Source organism: Dermochelys coriacea, chromosome 1 (genome assembly GCF_009764565.3).
Source record: "Dermochelys coriacea isolate rDerCor1 chromosome 1, rDerCor1.pri.v4, whole genome shotgun sequence".
Taxonomy (NCBI): Eukaryota; Metazoa; Chordata; order Testudines; family Dermochelyidae; genus Dermochelys; species Dermochelys coriacea.
Window position 1 is genome coordinate 135,037,616 of NC_050068.2, and position 18,154 is coordinate 135,055,769.

At 41.1% G+C, this 18,154-nt stretch overlaps 1 protein-coding gene across 1 annotated transcript in view; it reads left to right on the forward strand.

Moving 5' to 3' along the window:
* EGFL6 (EGF like domain multiple 6) overlaps positions 1 to 18,154 on the forward strand; it is a 73,500-nt gene that overhangs the window by 11,113 nt on the left and 44,233 nt on the right. Inside the window, 3 exon segments of the mRNA XM_038422806.2 lie at positions 7,317 to 7,426; positions 12,030 to 12,122; positions 15,985 to 16,104. Coding sequence (XP_038278734.2) covers positions 7,317 to 7,426; positions 12,030 to 12,122; positions 15,985 to 16,104 — 323 coding nt within the window.

An 18,154-nucleotide genomic window follows, 5' to 3' on the forward strand; every position in this document is an offset into this window, starting at 1 on the left:
CTAGCTTACATCTCTTACAACGCTTGCTGAAGTCAGTGAGGTTACATAGGATGTATGGCAGAAAATATTTAGCATTAATTTTTAGCTCCCATAGCTGATGCACATTGACACTGTATTCTTTGACACTGATACATTGATGAAACAACTGTTTTTATAGAAGGTCAAATAAATATTAGAGGGAAGGCCATTGGATGACACTTAAGTTGAATTCTTCTAATGTATAGATCAGTAAAAGCCTTCACATATACTTCTTAAGGTAGTGATTACCACTTAAATCACATCTTCATCCATCCATCCATCAGCTGTACGTGGTCCTATAAGTAAGTGTATTGTCCCCAGGATGGACCGACATTGAGAGCACCTAAGGATGCTCATATTGACAAGGTCACAGATTCAAAAGTCCATAAAATTTATCTCCTCATTTTCCTCTGTAAGACTTTCACAGGTCATCTCTGGCCAAACCACTCAGCTGGTTACACCTTGGACACCTGGCCTTGGGCCTCGATATCAGAGTACATCACAACCCAGCAATTATCTTGGACAGACCATCATATTATTAGGGAAGTAGTCAGAAACTTTCCATTGCCCAGGCAATAAAGATCACTGATCCTGATTTGACCACAAAGCTCATGGACTTCAACAAATTCCAAAGCCTGCTAAAGGACAACAGCCCCCCACCAACGGTGGGAGGAGGAGTAGGGGAGTTGGTGAACCATTAATATTCTGTACTGGCCTCTGCCACTGATGGGCTGTCTGGGGGCCAGCATTTCCTCCCCTTCGCCTACACAGATCTCCTTAGTTTTCTGACACTTTGTACTGGATGAAGAGAGCAGGGTGCAAACTTGAGCACCGATGGAGGAAAACAAAGTCTGATTCAGAAAGAATAAAATCTAAATTCCTCAAGCCTATGCTGAAGCTGCACTACAGGCTAAGAGAGCCTTACTATCAGCCTCTATTAAGGCTGCAAAGTCCTGCCCTAGGGAAATTATCCAGGGTGGTAAACAGCTTCAGCAATCCAAAATCTCTACTACCTGCCTCAGAGCTGAGCACCAAGTGCTGTGAAGGACAATCATCTTCCTTCAATGAAAAGATCACGCACATCCAAAAAGACTTCTTAAACAGTATGGATCCTTTCTGTCACCACTCACCAATCAACAGCCACTTGCATTCCCAGAATCTTGTACGTACACCCTGTGATTCTTAACGTAAAAAGTTTTGGGTTTTTTTCTTTTTTTTTTTTTCCCCGTTATCAAATGTGGGCATTTGGTTTTTTCATGTTTAGAAGTTAAAGGCTTGGATTTTCAGAGCAACATTTGGAACACTGGATCCTATTGATTTTAGTTGGAACTTGGGTATTCAAATCCCTTCGGAGCTCTGAAAAATCTGATTTCCAATATTTAATTTAGGGTTTAGAAAGAAACTCCTTAAATTGACTCCATCAAGGACTAATTCATTGTTCTTCTGAAGCAGCTCACTGAGACAGGATACTAGATTAGATGGGCCACTTATATCTTCCAGCATGGCAATTTCTATGTTCTCATGTGCAAAAGTAATTAGAGATGCAGATCCTCATCTGGTATAACTTAGTGTAGCTCCAGTGGAACAGTGTAGCTTTACACCAGCTGAAGAAGTGGTGTTTAGTATTTTTGTTTTGATTTTTTTTTTTTTAAAAACTTTTAGTTATCAACAAGTATTGGTGCCTCACTAAGGTTTACAAACCAAAGCACCTCATTCTGATGCTGGACTGAACTCGTTTGTAAGTAGAGCTTATGTCCTAACAAGGAAGTTACCATTATTAATGCTATCCCAGCAATGTTCTTCAAATTTTTTAAATTGACTGGAAATCCCAAGCATTAGTGATATAAATATATAAAATTTCTACTTTTTAGAGACAGGATTTTTTTAGGAAAGAATAACAAGGATTCAAAAGAGCTGGTCAGGTCTCTCTTTGGGTCTCTGTGACCTCAATTGCAATAGGAGCTTATTATTAACATTTTTGTTCCACTGACCCGTGTACCTGAAGTTTACCATCTTGCCTGCTGTTTCAGATTTATCTCCACTGCAGAAACATGTCTTGCTTCGCAAACATGTGAGATGATATTCCACAAAGCATATGTGGACCACTGTAACAAGCCATATGTAAGGCAGTGTCCTGACTCCATAATGCTGATCCGACCACCGCTGGCTGTCATGATCTCCCCAGGACCAATTCTCAGCTCTTTCCCTTAGGAAAACATAGTGGAATCCTCCAGAGCAGCTGATATCAGAGGTGGTTATGGGGCAGATGTGTTATGGAGGATTATATGGTTATGGGGGTTCCTGTGGTTATGGGGGCCCATACAGTTAGAAGGGATTCTATGGGAACGGGAGGCCATATGGTTGTGGAGATTCTATGGACGCAGAGGGTCATGGAAACTGTGGGCTACGCTAAACCCAGAAGGCATATCCATGGAAAAAGGAAGAATAAGGAAATGAATGGCAAGATACAGATTCACCTCTCAGTGCATAGGCCTGGCTTTGAGAAGTGTTGAGTACATCGAACTCTATGTGAAATAATGAGAGAGTTGCATTTAATCAGCACTTCTGCAAACATTCCTAATGTTTCCCATGTTCCACTTGTTACGTCTTTCTTCTAATGCCTTCCTGGCTATGTGCTTCCTCTATTAGCAGCACAGTGGGCCTGATTCTCAACTACCCTATGGGTTTTTACACCACTCTGTAAAGTGCAAATGGAGCAGGCGCCTAAAGATGTATGTTACCTACATTTAGGGCTTGGCTACACTTGCAAGTTAGAGCACATTAAAGCAGTCCCGGGCACCCTAACTCCTGAGGTGTCCATGCTGGCAAGGCACCTAGAGCACCTGGACTCTACAGCTGGAACGCTCCTGGTAATCCACCTCCACGAGAAGCCCAAAGCTTGCTGCACCTCGGCTGAAACACCCGGGTGTCAGTGTGGATGACATGTTGCATTACTGCACTGTGATTGGCCTCCGGAAATGTCCCATAATCCCCTGATGTCAAGTGGCCACTCTTGTCATTGTTTTTAAATCAGCTGTAGGCATGCAGATATCCCCTTTCAAAGCTCCATTTCTGAGACCTGGCATGCATATCTGCTCTGGGACAAAGCAAACCATTACATTGGAATGCTTCTGCTGTGAGGGGGAGGGGAGGGAGGAGTCTGCTGCTGTCTGAACTTACAAGACAGCATGCTGACACACTCTCAGCCCCCCAAAACACTCTTTCCCCACCGACATACACACTCCCTGTCACACTCCATCCCCTCCACCCCCCATTTGAAAAGCACGTTGAAGCCTCTTGCACACTGTGATAGCTATCGCAATGCACTGCTCTTTGTGGCATTGCAAGAGCTGCTAATGTGGCCACGCCAGTGCGCTTGCAGCTGACAGCGTAAACACACGGCAGTGTTTTCCCTGTTGCTGTCTCTAAAGACTGGTTTAACTCCCAGCACTCTACATCTGCAAGCGTAGCCAAGCCTTTACATTGACTTTAATGCTTCTTTCCAATGCCAGAGGAGTGTCAAAAGACTTCAATGTCAGTGAGAATTAGGCTGTGTTACCTCCTATCCATGAACATGTACCATTTTTCTGCCTCTTAACTTTCTAATAACAGCTGCACAATGGAGAAGCTTTCTGAACATCTGCATTTATTGTTTTGTTTTAGTTGAGACTGATGAGGTTGAAACAAGTAATTAAAAATGGTTGGAAACAGCCTGGACTGTCAAACTTTACAGCTGCAATTAAGAAGAAAGACAACTCGGTGAGGAAATGCATCACTTTGGAGCTGGTGATTGGATGCGGCCCTTCGTGCAACCATGGAAATGGAGTCTTGCTCCTCTGCATTCCTTATTTATTCTTAATTTCAATAATTTTCTACTCCCCTTTATTTCAAATTCAAATATATACTATATCTTACTATAGGTCTTCTGGTTTTCATTGATCTTCCAGTCATTATCTTTTGGTATCACCAAAGGTTTACACATCACTTGGCCAAAAGTGTTCTCCAGTTTTGTACACTTTCAGGGTTCATGCAGCTCTCAGGAAAGATTGTGGCCTGTTATCAAAAATGTTGAGCATGAACAGCTCCTGTTAGCTTCAGTGGGAGTTCTGAGTTTTCAGCACTTCAGAAAAATAGGCCTGGAGCCTCTCCTGTCAGGCCACTAAAATTAATGGCTCCTTTGGAAAGAGGTTGGCTTAGCTGCATCCAGAAGTGAGATCATTGGAATATTTACTGATTTGTTCTGTTAGGTCTGAACTCTTGCATGAAATACTGTCACTAGAATTCAAAGGATCAGAGTAGCTAGGCCTTCCAATTAAAAAAACAAACAAACCTAAAAAGAACATTGATTATATTAGAGCATTTGTTCACAGTGAAGCTTGTGATCTGGGGGTGAAAGGCTCATTGCTGAATGGCAAAAGGTTTATTTCTCAGCAGTTCAGGTCTTTAATGCTGCTGCTTTAAATTAGTCATTGATCCTGGTTTATCTCAAAGGAGAGGGATGAGTTGAGACATGTCTCTCTTGGTGACGTAGATAGAATGGTGCTTGCGGTACTCTAGAGCAAATGGAGACTGAGATGGATTTACTATATTTCTTCAAGTTTGGCAAGGATATAAACTCTTGTGCTTCAAAGTATCATCCAATAATGGGGACAGATCTGATTGATGGGGGAATGGTGGAAAAGCTCCTCTAGGGTCAGGTGATCCCATACCTGTGCTCTCCTGGATTTCTTGCACCTCCTGTGAAGACTCTGGTACTGACCACAGTGGGAAGAGGCCTGATCTTCTGTAGCAATGCCTACATTCTTCCATTCCAAGGAGGAGACCATAGGTATGGACTGATATTGAAGACTAGAGCTGAATTGCTTTTAACAAAATCTATGGCCAGACAACTAAACCTCCCCTCACCAACTGAGTATTCTGCCATGACCTTAAAAAGGCAGGATGGTCTGGATAAATTTTTCCTTTAGTGTTGTCAAATCAAAAATTTGATTAGTGAAATATGTTCATCTTCTGTGAACTGATAGCCACAAAAATGTTGAAGAAAACTTAGTGGAAAATGTAATCTTTTTTTATCTGCAGTTCCTGCAATATCAAGCCATGGTACATCCAGGGGATTTTATATAAGAATGGTAATACAGAGTGCAGTTACTCATAGTTACCTCAAAAATCATTAGATTCTTGTACTGAATTAATGGTTTGTGAATTAATTTCTTCATATCACACATGAGATTCCTGACTCCTGCAGATGACTTTGGTGTAGTATCATTTGTCTACATGGGCAGAATGGACTCAGGTGTGTTTTCAAGACCCTTTCCCAACAGAAAGCTTTTCAGCCATAAGTAGAATGATTTTTAAAGAAAATACACCCCCAACAGGATTTCTTTTAATCTGAGCAGCATAAAAAGCCTTCCCTCAATTTTAAGGCACAGAACGTCATTGAAGTCTATGAAACTATGCTGATATACACTGGCTCAGCATCTGCCCCTTGAGCTTTACAAAGCAATGTTTGTTTGTTAAAGAAAGGGAAAAGCAAAGTTTTTTGAATAAAAATCAAATAGCCCCAAATTCAGAGTCTAGGAATCATAAATTGACTATTGAAATGACATCAGAAACTTTAACATGCATTTGTAAAGTTAATGGTGTCAGCCAGCCACAGGTGATACTGTAACACCAACAGCCTGCAGTCACTGGTGGGCAGGATTGAACCTGGCATCTCTGAAGCTTAGTGCTTGAGCCTCTACTGCATGAGCTAAAAGCTACAGTGCCCTTAGCTAATGTTGTAGCAGACTCATTAATTTCTAAATGGTCTTGGTGCCATTAGAGGGGTCAGAACACCACACCCAGGAGGTGTGTGGGTTACAGTACATCTACTGCCATTATGGTAGCAGGCTTCAATGAAACCTGACATGACCTTCCAAGAACGAAGGACCAGCAAGACATGCCTTTTCTAACAAACCTATAACAGGTATATTTATATTTTAAGACACACCCTACCAGACAAAGACACTTCACTGCACATGCTTCTTCCTTTGGGGAGAGGAATGAGAAAATAAACACCACATGACAGATGTGTCATGTGCCTTAATGCACTGCTGGAAGGCGCTCAGATACTATAGTGGTGAGCGTGTAATAAAAACCTATATAGAATAGACCTTACAGAACTCCATCAGACCCCTAAGTCTTGCCCCATGCAAGGTGAGATGCAACGTTTTGTTCAGGCTCTCTAATAACTATGAGCTCTTGGATTCCTTCTGGTGACCTGTCTCCTGGCTGGCTTGCCTCTGGTGACAGTTCCATTTCAGAAGGCAGTTTTGCTGAGGGAAATATCATTCCCTATCTTTGGAAGTATTCTTTTTCTCTTAATTTATGTGAATGGTTCCTGTGGGGATGAGTGCATTAGCAATCTGTAATGAGTATTGTAACTCCATAGTTGCTCTAATAAAAATTATATTACAGCTCATTACAGGGTGACAGGCCTTAATGACACTATCATCAGGAGATAAAGTGATGACGTTAATATATTATCAGAGGAAGTACAAATATTCATGAGTCTTATTTTCAGTATAGGACTTATGTTCCCACAAATTGCCCTGAAAATACCCACACATTCACCTGGAAATTCCAGCTACTGAACTCTCTCTAATGAGGCAACATTTTCTTTGAGGAAGGACAAAAATTTGTAGACTTTGTCAAAGTAGTGTATTAAGGAGGGGCTTGGAGAAGGGGGTGGACACATGGGATTTCAGGTCAGGGAGGGAGTTTCATGCATAGGTGACTGAAGGGCGGAAGACCTTATGGACAAGAGTTGGAGGAAGAAAAACAGATGGGCTGGGGGGAGGTTAATGGGCGGGAGAGGGACCCCAAAACTATCATGTCATCTACCACCGCATGGTAACCACCTCAGAAGTTATGCAGCACTGATTTTCCATAAGTATTGTAATTTGGTAATTAGCATTGTAGAATTAGTCACGGTGGCCCATTTCCTCATCTGGTGCAAAATGGAATCATCCCATTGACTCCAGTGAAGCTACATTGACTTGCACGAGCTGAGGATCTGGCCCTATTTTCTACTTTGCAATTTTAATAGAAAAGTTGTAAGTTAGGTACAGTTTGAAAAACCTCGAATCACCGACTTAGCATCCCTTCAACGAACCCTCTGACTGCTTCAGTGACGCACATCAGCAACATTAAAATGTGTGGTGGTGGATGACATTTGATTAAAACATGCAAAGGAGGCAGTGTGATGGTAGATTAAAATGTGTTCCTCTGCTGCAGCTAATATTATGCTTCATGCACAGCTCAAGAGGTCACAGTCAGCTGATGAGTGTGAACCAGCCTGGGGTTTGTCGCTACGGTTCTAAGCTCGAGTGCTGCTATGGCTGGAGAAAGAACAAAGGGCACTGCGAAGGTAACATTAGCAAATAACCATTGACATCTTCATGACTGTGTGCTTAGCTTTTAATAACATGGCTCCTTATGGGCCCACCAGAGGTTATAGGAAGCAGAACAAGTGAGGAGTCATATACTGTAGGAGCATGAAGAAAATGAGTTTTAGAGGGAACCCTTTAAAAATGCAGAATTGGATAGACAAAGGCACTCAGTAAAATAGACTCATAACTTTTTAAGGCCAGAAGGGACCATTAGGATTATCTGGCCTGACCTTCTGCATAACAAACTGAAAGATAAGAACTGGAAAATGCCTGGATCAAGATAGCCATTGAAAATTATAACAAAATTCAAAAAATCAGAAATGCAGACTGTAGTCACTAAAGCTATATTTACAGACAGATGCTTTTCATTAAGTAGCAGCCTTTATCTTCAGATTCTCTGGGAAGAAATAGTTTTCACCCTTCTAAAAACTGAATAAAATTCAAGCAACAAGTTCATCTGAATGTAACTTATGTTGCCAGCCAGTATTCTGGTCTCTGGGGAGCTGGTTTAATGAAGGACCAATGGCTTTTAAGAGGCTTCCAATCTGTTAAGGGCATACAAATGCTAGGGAGAGGGTAATATGAAATCTCTCCCCAGCTGTATTTAGGCAAAGCGCAATGAACTTGTAAAATGTTAGACTTTAGGAGGAGGCAATTTCTCAGCTGCTCCATCTGCTGTGCTGATAAACCTAGTGCTGACTATCTGTTGAAGTTTAATGAAAGTTCAGTGTATAATTGGTAAAAATCAGTAGACTACTATCGAAAAGGGAGTGATACCCAAAAGCCTTTTTTCCTTATAATTGTATTAATAATCTTTTCAGATAGCAATGCCAGTTTAAAAAAAAAAAAAAAGCTTGAGCAAAGGGATTCTTTAGTAATTTTACATTGTTTGTATAACCCTAGTTCTGGTGTTAAAGAATACACAGAGGTAAATATGGCAATATGCAAAAGTAATTTGGATGAGCAAATGCAGCTCATCACATTTCTCCCCCAAAAGCTCTCAGATGACCTCCTGTTCGTGTCCAGTTTTCACAAGTTCTTGAAATTCTTCACCTGGCAGATTTCTGGTTTGAATCAACCACAATGTAAATCTAAACTGTAAATAAAGATGCAGTAGCTCCTCACTCTAGGCGAGGATTTTTTTAATATTCATTTGATTTCACAGTGTGCAACTTTTCATTCAGGGTTTATGTCAGTTTAGGTACGGTGTAGTGAAATTCTTCATTAATTTGAGGTAAGAGGTGATTTAAATGCAAAGGATTAATACATTTAATAAATCTTTAACAAATTTTTAAAGAACTTAATAAAGATACCTAAATTCCATTGTGCTAATTCTGGCAAATTCTAAATTGTGACTTTCCTATGTGTTTTAACTGGCAATACAGGTACACAAGAGAACTGGGACGAGATCTACAGGGTTCCTAGGTACTATGGTAATGCAAATAACCAACAACAACAATATCCTACTGACTTCAGCAGGAGTTACTTGTATCTATGCATTGCACGATTAGGCCTTATATTTAAAAAAGAAAATATGTCATATTGGAGAATATCTGCTTTTGTAAACTATTTTAGGGTCTCTCATGTTCAGGATACAATGCTCTGATTCTCAATTACTAAATACCATTTTATGAGCTCCTCTGGAAAATAAAATAACAGCTCTGTAGCAGTGTAAGAAACTTGTAAAGCACTAGAGAAATAAATTTCACAACAGACTTGTGACAAATCAGTTAAGTCCTGAATTACAAACAAAAAGCCACATCCCCCAGACTACTCCTAACCACTGTCCTGAGCACCAGTACTAGTTTAAGCCAAATTTTTCAAAGCTGGGTGTCCAAAGTTAGGCACCTAAATCTTATTTAGGCACCTAAGTAGTCTGGTGCTCAAAACCTCTAGGGGAAAAAAAACAAGGTAAACAAGACTTTAGGTGCCGAACATTGAAGACACACTTGAAATTTTTGCTCTTACCTTTTATTGTTTTAGCAAATAGGGAGATTGGAGAGATCTAGCTCTTGAAAAGCAAAAGCTGAAATTCTTACAACCCACTAGCTCATGGATACCAAAAATATCAAGATGGCAGTTTTCCAGTTCTGCAATGCTTAGTGGTGTATTGAATGCACTGAACATTAAGCCATAATGGTTATTGCAATATTACAAACCATTATAGTCTGGGTATATTTTAAAGTTCTGATTCATTAAGTCTTTTGCATGCTGTGTAGCACTTACTGATGTTAAAAGAAAAGGAGTACTTGTGGCACCTTAGAGACTAACAAATGAAGTGAGCTGTAGCTCATGAAAACTTATGCTCAAATAAATTTGTTAGTCTTTAAGGTGCCACAGGTCCTCCTTTTCTTTTTGCGGATACAGACTAACATGGCTGCTGCTCTGAAACCTTACTGATGTTAGTAATCACACTAAATTTCCTGCTCATGTGAGCAGGTTTTTTTAAAGAAGTGCCAAGCCCGCAGAACAATCTGGAAGTATTAGAAAGAAGGGCACCCACCTACTGGCTAATAACGTAATGGGTTGAGAATTAGAAAGCTTAAACTCATAAATATGTTCAGGCTTAACAGGTGGAAGAGGTATCGTAATTTTAAAATGCACTCTAGTGCACTTCATGTTTCTCCAAAAAGAAACCGCTTCTGAGCAAAAGATATAAAGCACAACTTAGTAACCACCACGCACAAGCCAGAGGCAAGGTTATAGATGAAGATGAGGCTAGAATCCAGAGGTGAATCTAGGAAGTAGATTGGGGGCAATGAATTAGGTAGGCAATATTTCATCTTGAACAGGACAAAGCAAAGGTTTTTGGTTTTATTTTTACACAAATCCACATCTGCACCTCCCCCCCCCCCAACAGGGAGAGAGCACTTAGAGTATGGATTAGATGTGCTCCTGAGTCTCTGATGGCTTCACACAAACGTTCCTTCCTGGGCGCTTCTACGAAGTTCCTGGCAGGAGTTAGAGCTATTTGGCCTGACCTTCCTTAGAGTGAGTCAATCTTGTCTGGAGGACCTTGCTGATGGAAAGAGTAATTTTAAATTTCCCCTGCCAGTAAATCTAGCCAAATTGTTTGGTATTCTTTTAAAAGAAAAATGTAACCCTCAATGTGGGATGGGACATACAACTGCCCAGTCCAAAGACATAATAAAGCATTTAGTTAGTAATTTAGAATCCAGGGCTAGATTTTTGCTCTCTTTGCATACCATACAAGTGTATTTGAAGCTGTCTTGACATCATTAGTTTCTCCAGTATGTTCACACTATATGGGAAGACTTTAGATACTGTGTGTGCTTTACCATTAGATGTTAAACCTCTTACTACTGTATACAGAAAGCTGTTGTGTTACATGGACATGGTGTCAGACAGTCACTGCAATTCTCAGGTGGCATGTCAGACCCTGTAATTAGAAAGAGTTCAGACACATCAGGAAAATTCTGTGCCAGTTTAATCTCTATGCAATCTGATTGATTTCCAAGGGAACTGCATGGGGTCTAAGTCAACTGGCAGAGAGTCTGACCCTTCTTATCTACAGTAACCTGAAGCTGCTCTAGAATGGCTTAGAAAAGAAGACAATTCAACAGTATTTGATAGAGATAAAGCCTCTCTGGAAAAGTTCATAAGTGGAACTCCAGAGTGGATAGAAAAAGGAAGGAAGAGGCATGGACAAAGGACAGTGAGGGGGAATTCAGAGGAAAAGGGAGAACTGCTCAGACCTATGCATTATAAATAATAGACATTACAACTGAATCTTTGGTTTTAAAATGCTAAATATATCTCAGTAGTACAGCACTTACAAACACTCGTGATAATGAATGAATACGGATGAGTTAGACATTTTTTTTTTTGAGAGGATGCACTTTTTAGTTCCAACTTTCCAAGCTTCTACCAGCCTTACATATTTCCATTCATCTGCTTCCCCACAGCAAGTAAACTCTTTGAATGGATGAGCTGTGTGCTGTGATCTAGCAGAACCCTGGCAGCTGCCTTAGACTGCAGCTCTATTCGTCCAGTGGCTCCACACTCTCCTACAGTCAAGCTCTGTTGTGCAGAGGGACAGGGAAGGTGCTAAAGAGGAAACTGATGCAGCCTCTTACTGATGCAACCCCATTTTTGGCAGGGGGAAAGAACGTGAAGGGATTGTTCTGGAGGGGACAAAGGAAGAAAGCTATGAAATTCCTTTCAGTGCATCCAGCTCATCATAAGCCAATGGCAGCACCATCTCCCCTTCCTTTCCCTTCAGCCCCAAAGCCCCTGCCAGCACCAACCCTCTTCTCCCAGCAACACTACTCTCTTCTGCTCCACATCAATGCCAAATTCCTTCTTTTCCCTCCCATACTCATGCTTAGCCAGCATCTTCCTCCTGCTCTCCGCTCAACAAAAAATTACCAGTGTAGACAGAGCAAGCTACCTGTGCTGCCTTGAGTTTAGTCCTGTTCAATTAAAATGTCCTCTGGGTATGATGGAGTAATGCAGATGAAACACTTTGACAACTTTAGTTCACTCTAGGTTCTCTTGTAATGCAGAAATGTCTCTACCTTCCAGCAACAACACCTTTAATTTCTCTGTTTTGCCCTCCAGCCACCTGTGAACATGGGTGCAAGTATGGCGAGTGTGTGGGGCCAAACAAATGCAAATGTTTTCCTGGATTCACAGGGAAAACCTGCAGTCAAGGTTTGTACAAATTATAGTTCTTCTCCAAAACAAGACTTTGATCACTGACCGTCTGTCTCCTTGTCTTCAGCTCCCTGTGGAAAAGTGTGTGTGCGCGGGGGGGAAGAAAGGGGGAAGAGGAGGAATCTCAGCCATTTCTTTGCAGCTACAGCTGATTTAGGAATTCTGAATTGTCATGGATGATTAAATGATAAATATGGAAACTAAACATGTAGGTAGTCTTCAATGAAAACATTCCACTTCCAATGTTCCCTCAACAAGCATCTTTCTTCTAGATAGTGTACTAATATAGCTACAGTACTTACATGGCCCCCATTGCTATAGTATCTGTGAGTGCCTCACAATCTTTCATGTATTTAAGCTGACGGTACTCCTGTACGACAGGGAAGTGCCAATAGTTCCATTGTACAGAGGGGAACTGAGGCACAGAGCAGCTAAGTGACTTGCCCAAGGTATATTAGGACAGCTATGGCAGAGTAAGGAATTGAACTTAGGTTTCTCAGGTCCTAAGCTCATGCCCAAGCCATTGGACCATGCTTCCACTTTAAGTAGATTTTTATATACTATAAAGATACTGAAGAACAAGTGTTCAGTGTTCTGAACCCATCCTGCACATTTCCTTTCTTCTGCTTATGCAGCCAGGATTTGGGGTGTGCTGACCTATATTTTTGCTCACTCAGAATATCGGATGTATGCAAACAGTTTTTGTATTGTTTATAGTTAGGGTTGCCAGGTGTCCGGTTTTCGACCAGAATGCCCAGTTGAAAAGGGACCCTGGCGGCTCTGGTCGGACTTTTAATGGACCAGTCGGTGGCACAGCAGAAGCCCGGAGCTAAAGCAGGCTCCCTGCGGCTCCCGGAAGTGGCCCCAAGGTCTTTGTGGCCCCTAGGTGCATGGGCGGCCAGGGAGGCTCCATGCGCTGTCCCCACCCCAAGTGTCAGCTCCACAGCTCCCATTGGCTGGGAACCTAGGGGCTGCAGGGACCTGGCGGCTGCTTCCTGGGAGTCACAGTAAGCACCGCCAGGACCCCGCACACCCCCAACACTCTACCCCAGCTCTGACCCCCGTCCTGCACCCCAAATCTCTTAACCTTGGCCCCACACTCAGAGCCTGCACCCCAGTCAGAGTCCTCCCCTCCCCTGCAGCCCAACCCCCTGCCACAGTTTGGAGTTCTCTTCCACACCCTGAACCCCTCATTTCTAGCTGCACCCAGAGCCCACTTCCCCAGCCTGGAGCCCTCTCCCGCACCCCAAACCCCTCATCCCCAGACCCTATCCCAGAGTTTGCACCCCCAGCTGGAGCCCTCACCGCCCTTCCACACCCCTACCCCAGCCCAGTGAAAGTGAGTGAGGGTGGGGGAGAGCAAGCGACAGAGGGAGGGGGGGAATGGAACAAGCGGGGACAGGGCCTCAGAGAAGGGGCGGGGCAAGGGTGTTCAGTTTTGTGCCATTAGAAAGTTGGCAACTCTATTTATAGTACAGTAGTGCCAAAAGGTCTTGATCAAGATCCCATTTTGCTAGGCACAGTGGTTAAGTATAGTAAAAAAATAAATAAATAATCTCAGAGTTTATAGCCAGAGTAGACATGAAAGAAAGGAAGCATTATAAATTTGCATCCCTACTAATCCAAAATAGCCCATATGTGTTGTTCTTCTAGGCACACTTCAAAAGACATATGTTTGAGAGGATTTGGGGACAGGGCTGAGAGCATGGGTCCCACTACAATTAAGGGGTCGAAATGAGTTCTCTAGATGGTAGGCTTGCTGAGTTCCTGTTCAAAATTATTTTCGTGCTGTTCAACTTTTATTGTAGTATAGGTTAGGGAACCTACTATTTAAATAAATTATCTTCGCCATTTTATGGATGGAGAAATGAGATGCAGAGTGATTAGAGACTTCCCCACGGACACACCTGAACTTCTCAGAAAAACCAGGAACTGAACCCAGAAATCGCACTCTAGTTTCTTGAACACAAGTTTTTCTTCCAAACTGAATTGATAGACACTTCACAATTTACATGGGTAAATGCCCTTTGTTTGTACATGCTAATTTGAATTTTTGAGAACTCTGAAATTAGGACATCCAAACTTGTACATTCAGAAACTTGAGTGAATAGTTTTTGCTTCATAAGTTTACAAGGCAGCCTTTGAAAATTTTGAAAAGACAATATATGTTACTTTTTCATTGTGTTTTTAGGCTCTGCTTTAAAATGTTAAGCAATCAGATTAAAAGGACACTGTCAATTTTGAATATTAACTGTTTGTTAAAAAAAAAAAAAATTAAACAGTCCAATTTCTTAGATAACTTCAAAACATTATTTGAAGGGTGCTATTAGAAAAACCTTCAGAAAAGCTCTTTAATTTTTCTTCTTCCATGTTGACATTATTTATAACGAATTTTCAGCAAGGGAAAAACTAACCGACTGACTCTAAAGAGAAAATGGTGAAATTGACTATATGCAATGGGTAAAAATTTCAAAAGCACCTAAGTCCCATTCTTCATAAGAGGCTAAGAATCATTGAATGGCAATAGGACTTAGGTTCCTAAGTCACTTTGGTAACTTTGAAAATTTTTTCCATTGTCTAGTTGAATAAAAAAATTTCTGCTCATCTTTGTTACAGTAATCTTGGCTGTTACATGGAACTGTAGTAGCTACAAAACTTTCAATTGTAATTTCCAAATTGGTGTGTCTCTAAAATGTATGAAAAACAACAACATTTTTAGTAACATCATCTTTTTGTTGGAATGGGCTCTCACAAATACTTTTGCAGACATATCACTACCAGACTGTTTTCTCTTTGTGGCCTGTAGGCCACACTGACACATGAACAGATGCTGAGACCATTAGAACTGGAATTGAGCCCACTCAGCCCTCTGAGATGTGTCTTTATTGAAATCACATTACTGTATCATTAAACACATGGTATATGGACTATGTGCAGTGATGTATTTTGTTGATGAACTCTTGAGTATTTGATAAACAGATTTCAAAATAGTGAAAGAGGGGCGGTTGCCAAACAGTTTATGAAAGTTGCAAATGCAGATACTGTTTACATATAACAGGAGTGTAGCCTCCGTTGTCAGGACTGTGTTTCACTCCAGGCAAATTAGATTCAGTTAGGTGATTTCCTTTTCTACAAAAGCTGGTTCCTGGGCAATTAAAAACTAGTATTGTTTCTTTCTTGCCCTTTTCAGCAGTAGTTTAAAAAAAAAAGTGGGTAAATTAACCTAAACCCCATATTCCCCAAGTAAGAAGTAGATAAACTCTGTTTACCCTCAGCTATGCCGCTGCTTTTCAGATTTTATTGACAGGTTAGGTTTTGAGAATAGAATTTTGAAGAGTGGTAAAGAATTCAGCTGCATGAGTTTTTTAAGGAAAAAGACAATTCTTAACACATGATCAACTCTGCCCCCTGTAATGATTCACTCTTGCCATGACATCACAGCTGATGCTTGGCCCATGAAATCTTTGTAATCTTTTTCCCCATGCTGTGTGACTGACTTGTTTTCGCTTTTTTTATTTTTTTTTTGTATGAATGTCAGATGGGGGACTAAAATCTCTAGCTAGAATAATAAAAATCCTGCTGTTAGCAAAATTTGTAATTGCAGTTCTCTCCCCTCTCTCCCCTTGCAATCTGCCAGAGGTTGCACTGCAGTTTGTCAGGTGCAGCCGGCTCTCCTTGCTAGTTTTTATAGCACTCACTTAAGCAGATGGTCTGCGGAATTCCTTTCTTGCAAAGGGTTGGCTAATTTTCTATCCCAGGGCTTTTACTTTGGGGGATTTTAGGCATGAGGCAACATTATAACCATATATTTAAAATAATAAAAATCCCTGCACTCATTTCTTTCAAATTATTTCTGCAGATACAAATGAATGTGGATTGAAACCACGTCCCTGTAAGCATAGATGTATGAACACCCATGGCAGCTACAAGTGTTATTGTCTCCATGGCTACATGCTCATGCCAGATGGCACATGTGCAAGTAAGTAACACATATCCCAGGACAGGCAGTAATTTAGATACACAGATTATCCAATCAATATTTTATCACAAATGGTTCCTGTATAAGGATGACTGGCAGCTAGTTTATCTGTGACAGGATATATCCCTCAGGTTCCTAGTGCTGTCAGCACTAAAGGATGTGCTCTCCTGTGGCAGTATTTTTAAAGGAATAGATTAAACTAATCTAGGGTACAGTTGTGTTTTTAGGGGAATGTTAGTCCTTAAAAATAAAAGCCTTAGACAGTTCTACAGGGTTAGTTCAAATGTAGGGTAGCTTGCATAGCCTCTGTCCACAACTCTGCTAATGTACCATATTAGAGAGAGAAGGTGGGTGAGCTTGGCAATATCTTTTATTGGACCAAATTCCGTTGATGAGACAGACAAACTTTTGATATTACACAGAGCTCTTCTTCAGACCTATGTAAGCTCAAAAGCTTGTCTCTTTCACCAACAGAAGTTGGTCCAATAAAAAAGATATTACCTCACTCACCTTGTCTCTCTGATATCCTGGGACCAATATCCTTATTGACTAGGGATGAATGAGCCCAGTACAATAAACTATAGATACAAATCTTTGTCCAGAATTCAAACTGAATTTTTAGTGAGGTTCACAGTATTCAGAAAGCTTCCTAAAACATGGGGAAACCATGTTCTTCCACTTTGGAATGGCCTTTTTCGACCCCAAAGTGAAATTGCCAATTTAATATCCTAGATATTACTTCCTAGTGCTCTCTCTAGTTCTGTCTGACATTACCCAAGCCCTGGTACTTGTTCCCAGTACTTGTTTGGAAGATTTTCATACTAATATATCCCACCATTAAAAAACTTTTCCTAATATTTGGTCTCCATTTTCCCATGCATAATTTTATCCTATTACTCCTTGATATAGTTCTTTGTAGCACCCTGCATCATATCTACAGGGTAGAAATAGCAGAGAAATACAGAGTGCAGTTATGGTTCACTGTGGTGGGTCACCCCATGCTGCAGAGGGATGTTTTGGTGAACACACTGATTTGTGGGGTATGCAGTTCTCTTCAGTGAATCTGGTAGCAGTAATCAATCTACCTGCGTACAGGGAAATCTATTTGTGCTTATAGTCAAATGAGATAATGGAAAGGTTTTGGAGGGCATACGCAAGGGTGCAGGGTAAGATGGTCTGGCAGCAGATGATGATGGATGGTTGGTTGGTTTATTCTGCTGTACTTGATATTTTGCATTTTGATCTTTGGAGTTAGCACTTATTTGTGTCTTTATAATTGTGTAAACCCATGGGCTGGGTTGGCCTGCTATTAGTAAGTGCCTGCATGGGGGGGTGTGGCTCAAGTTTTCTTTTTGATGTAAAGTGTATGAAGAGTTTTAACAAAACAAATCAGGCCCATGGAAACTCTTTCATGGTGTGTGTTGGGGGTGGGGGAAGAAAACACATCACAGCTTCTCTTTCTGTCTCTGGCATTTCCTTGCTGCATCCTTTGTGTGCTTCTGTGATGTTTCTGCTACTTCTCTCTCACATACACAGAGCTCTGTCAAACAATACCCTGCCCCCATATATTTACATTCTGCTCTTGTCAAACTCCTCTGTCCCTACTGTTCAGATTCCTGACCAGCCTTGCATGTGGCCTGTGTTTTGGGCAGTGACTCCTATTGTTTCAGCTATAGTATTTCATAAAGCAGTTCAATGGCTTCTTTTGTTATATCCTGAATGAAGGACAGCTGTTGCTTTAATGAGGTTTCACTCAACCCTCCATATAACAATACTTTTAAGTATTTATAGTAGTGACTGCTAAAAATGAGACTTTTCCATTATTTTTGGGAGCTTTTTCTCCTCAGGGTAGAATTGTTGTTCATTTCTGTAGAGCATAACATTCTGCAGACAAGTAACAAGACAAGTTTCCTGCCCCAAGCAGCTTACAATTTAAAAGAGAAGTGAGAAATTGCGACGTTGGGGTTGGGGCAGGAAAGGAGGCAGGAGGAATAAGAGAAAACAAGAGGGAAGGGAAAAGATGGTTATACTCTTATAAATTTGTTAGTCT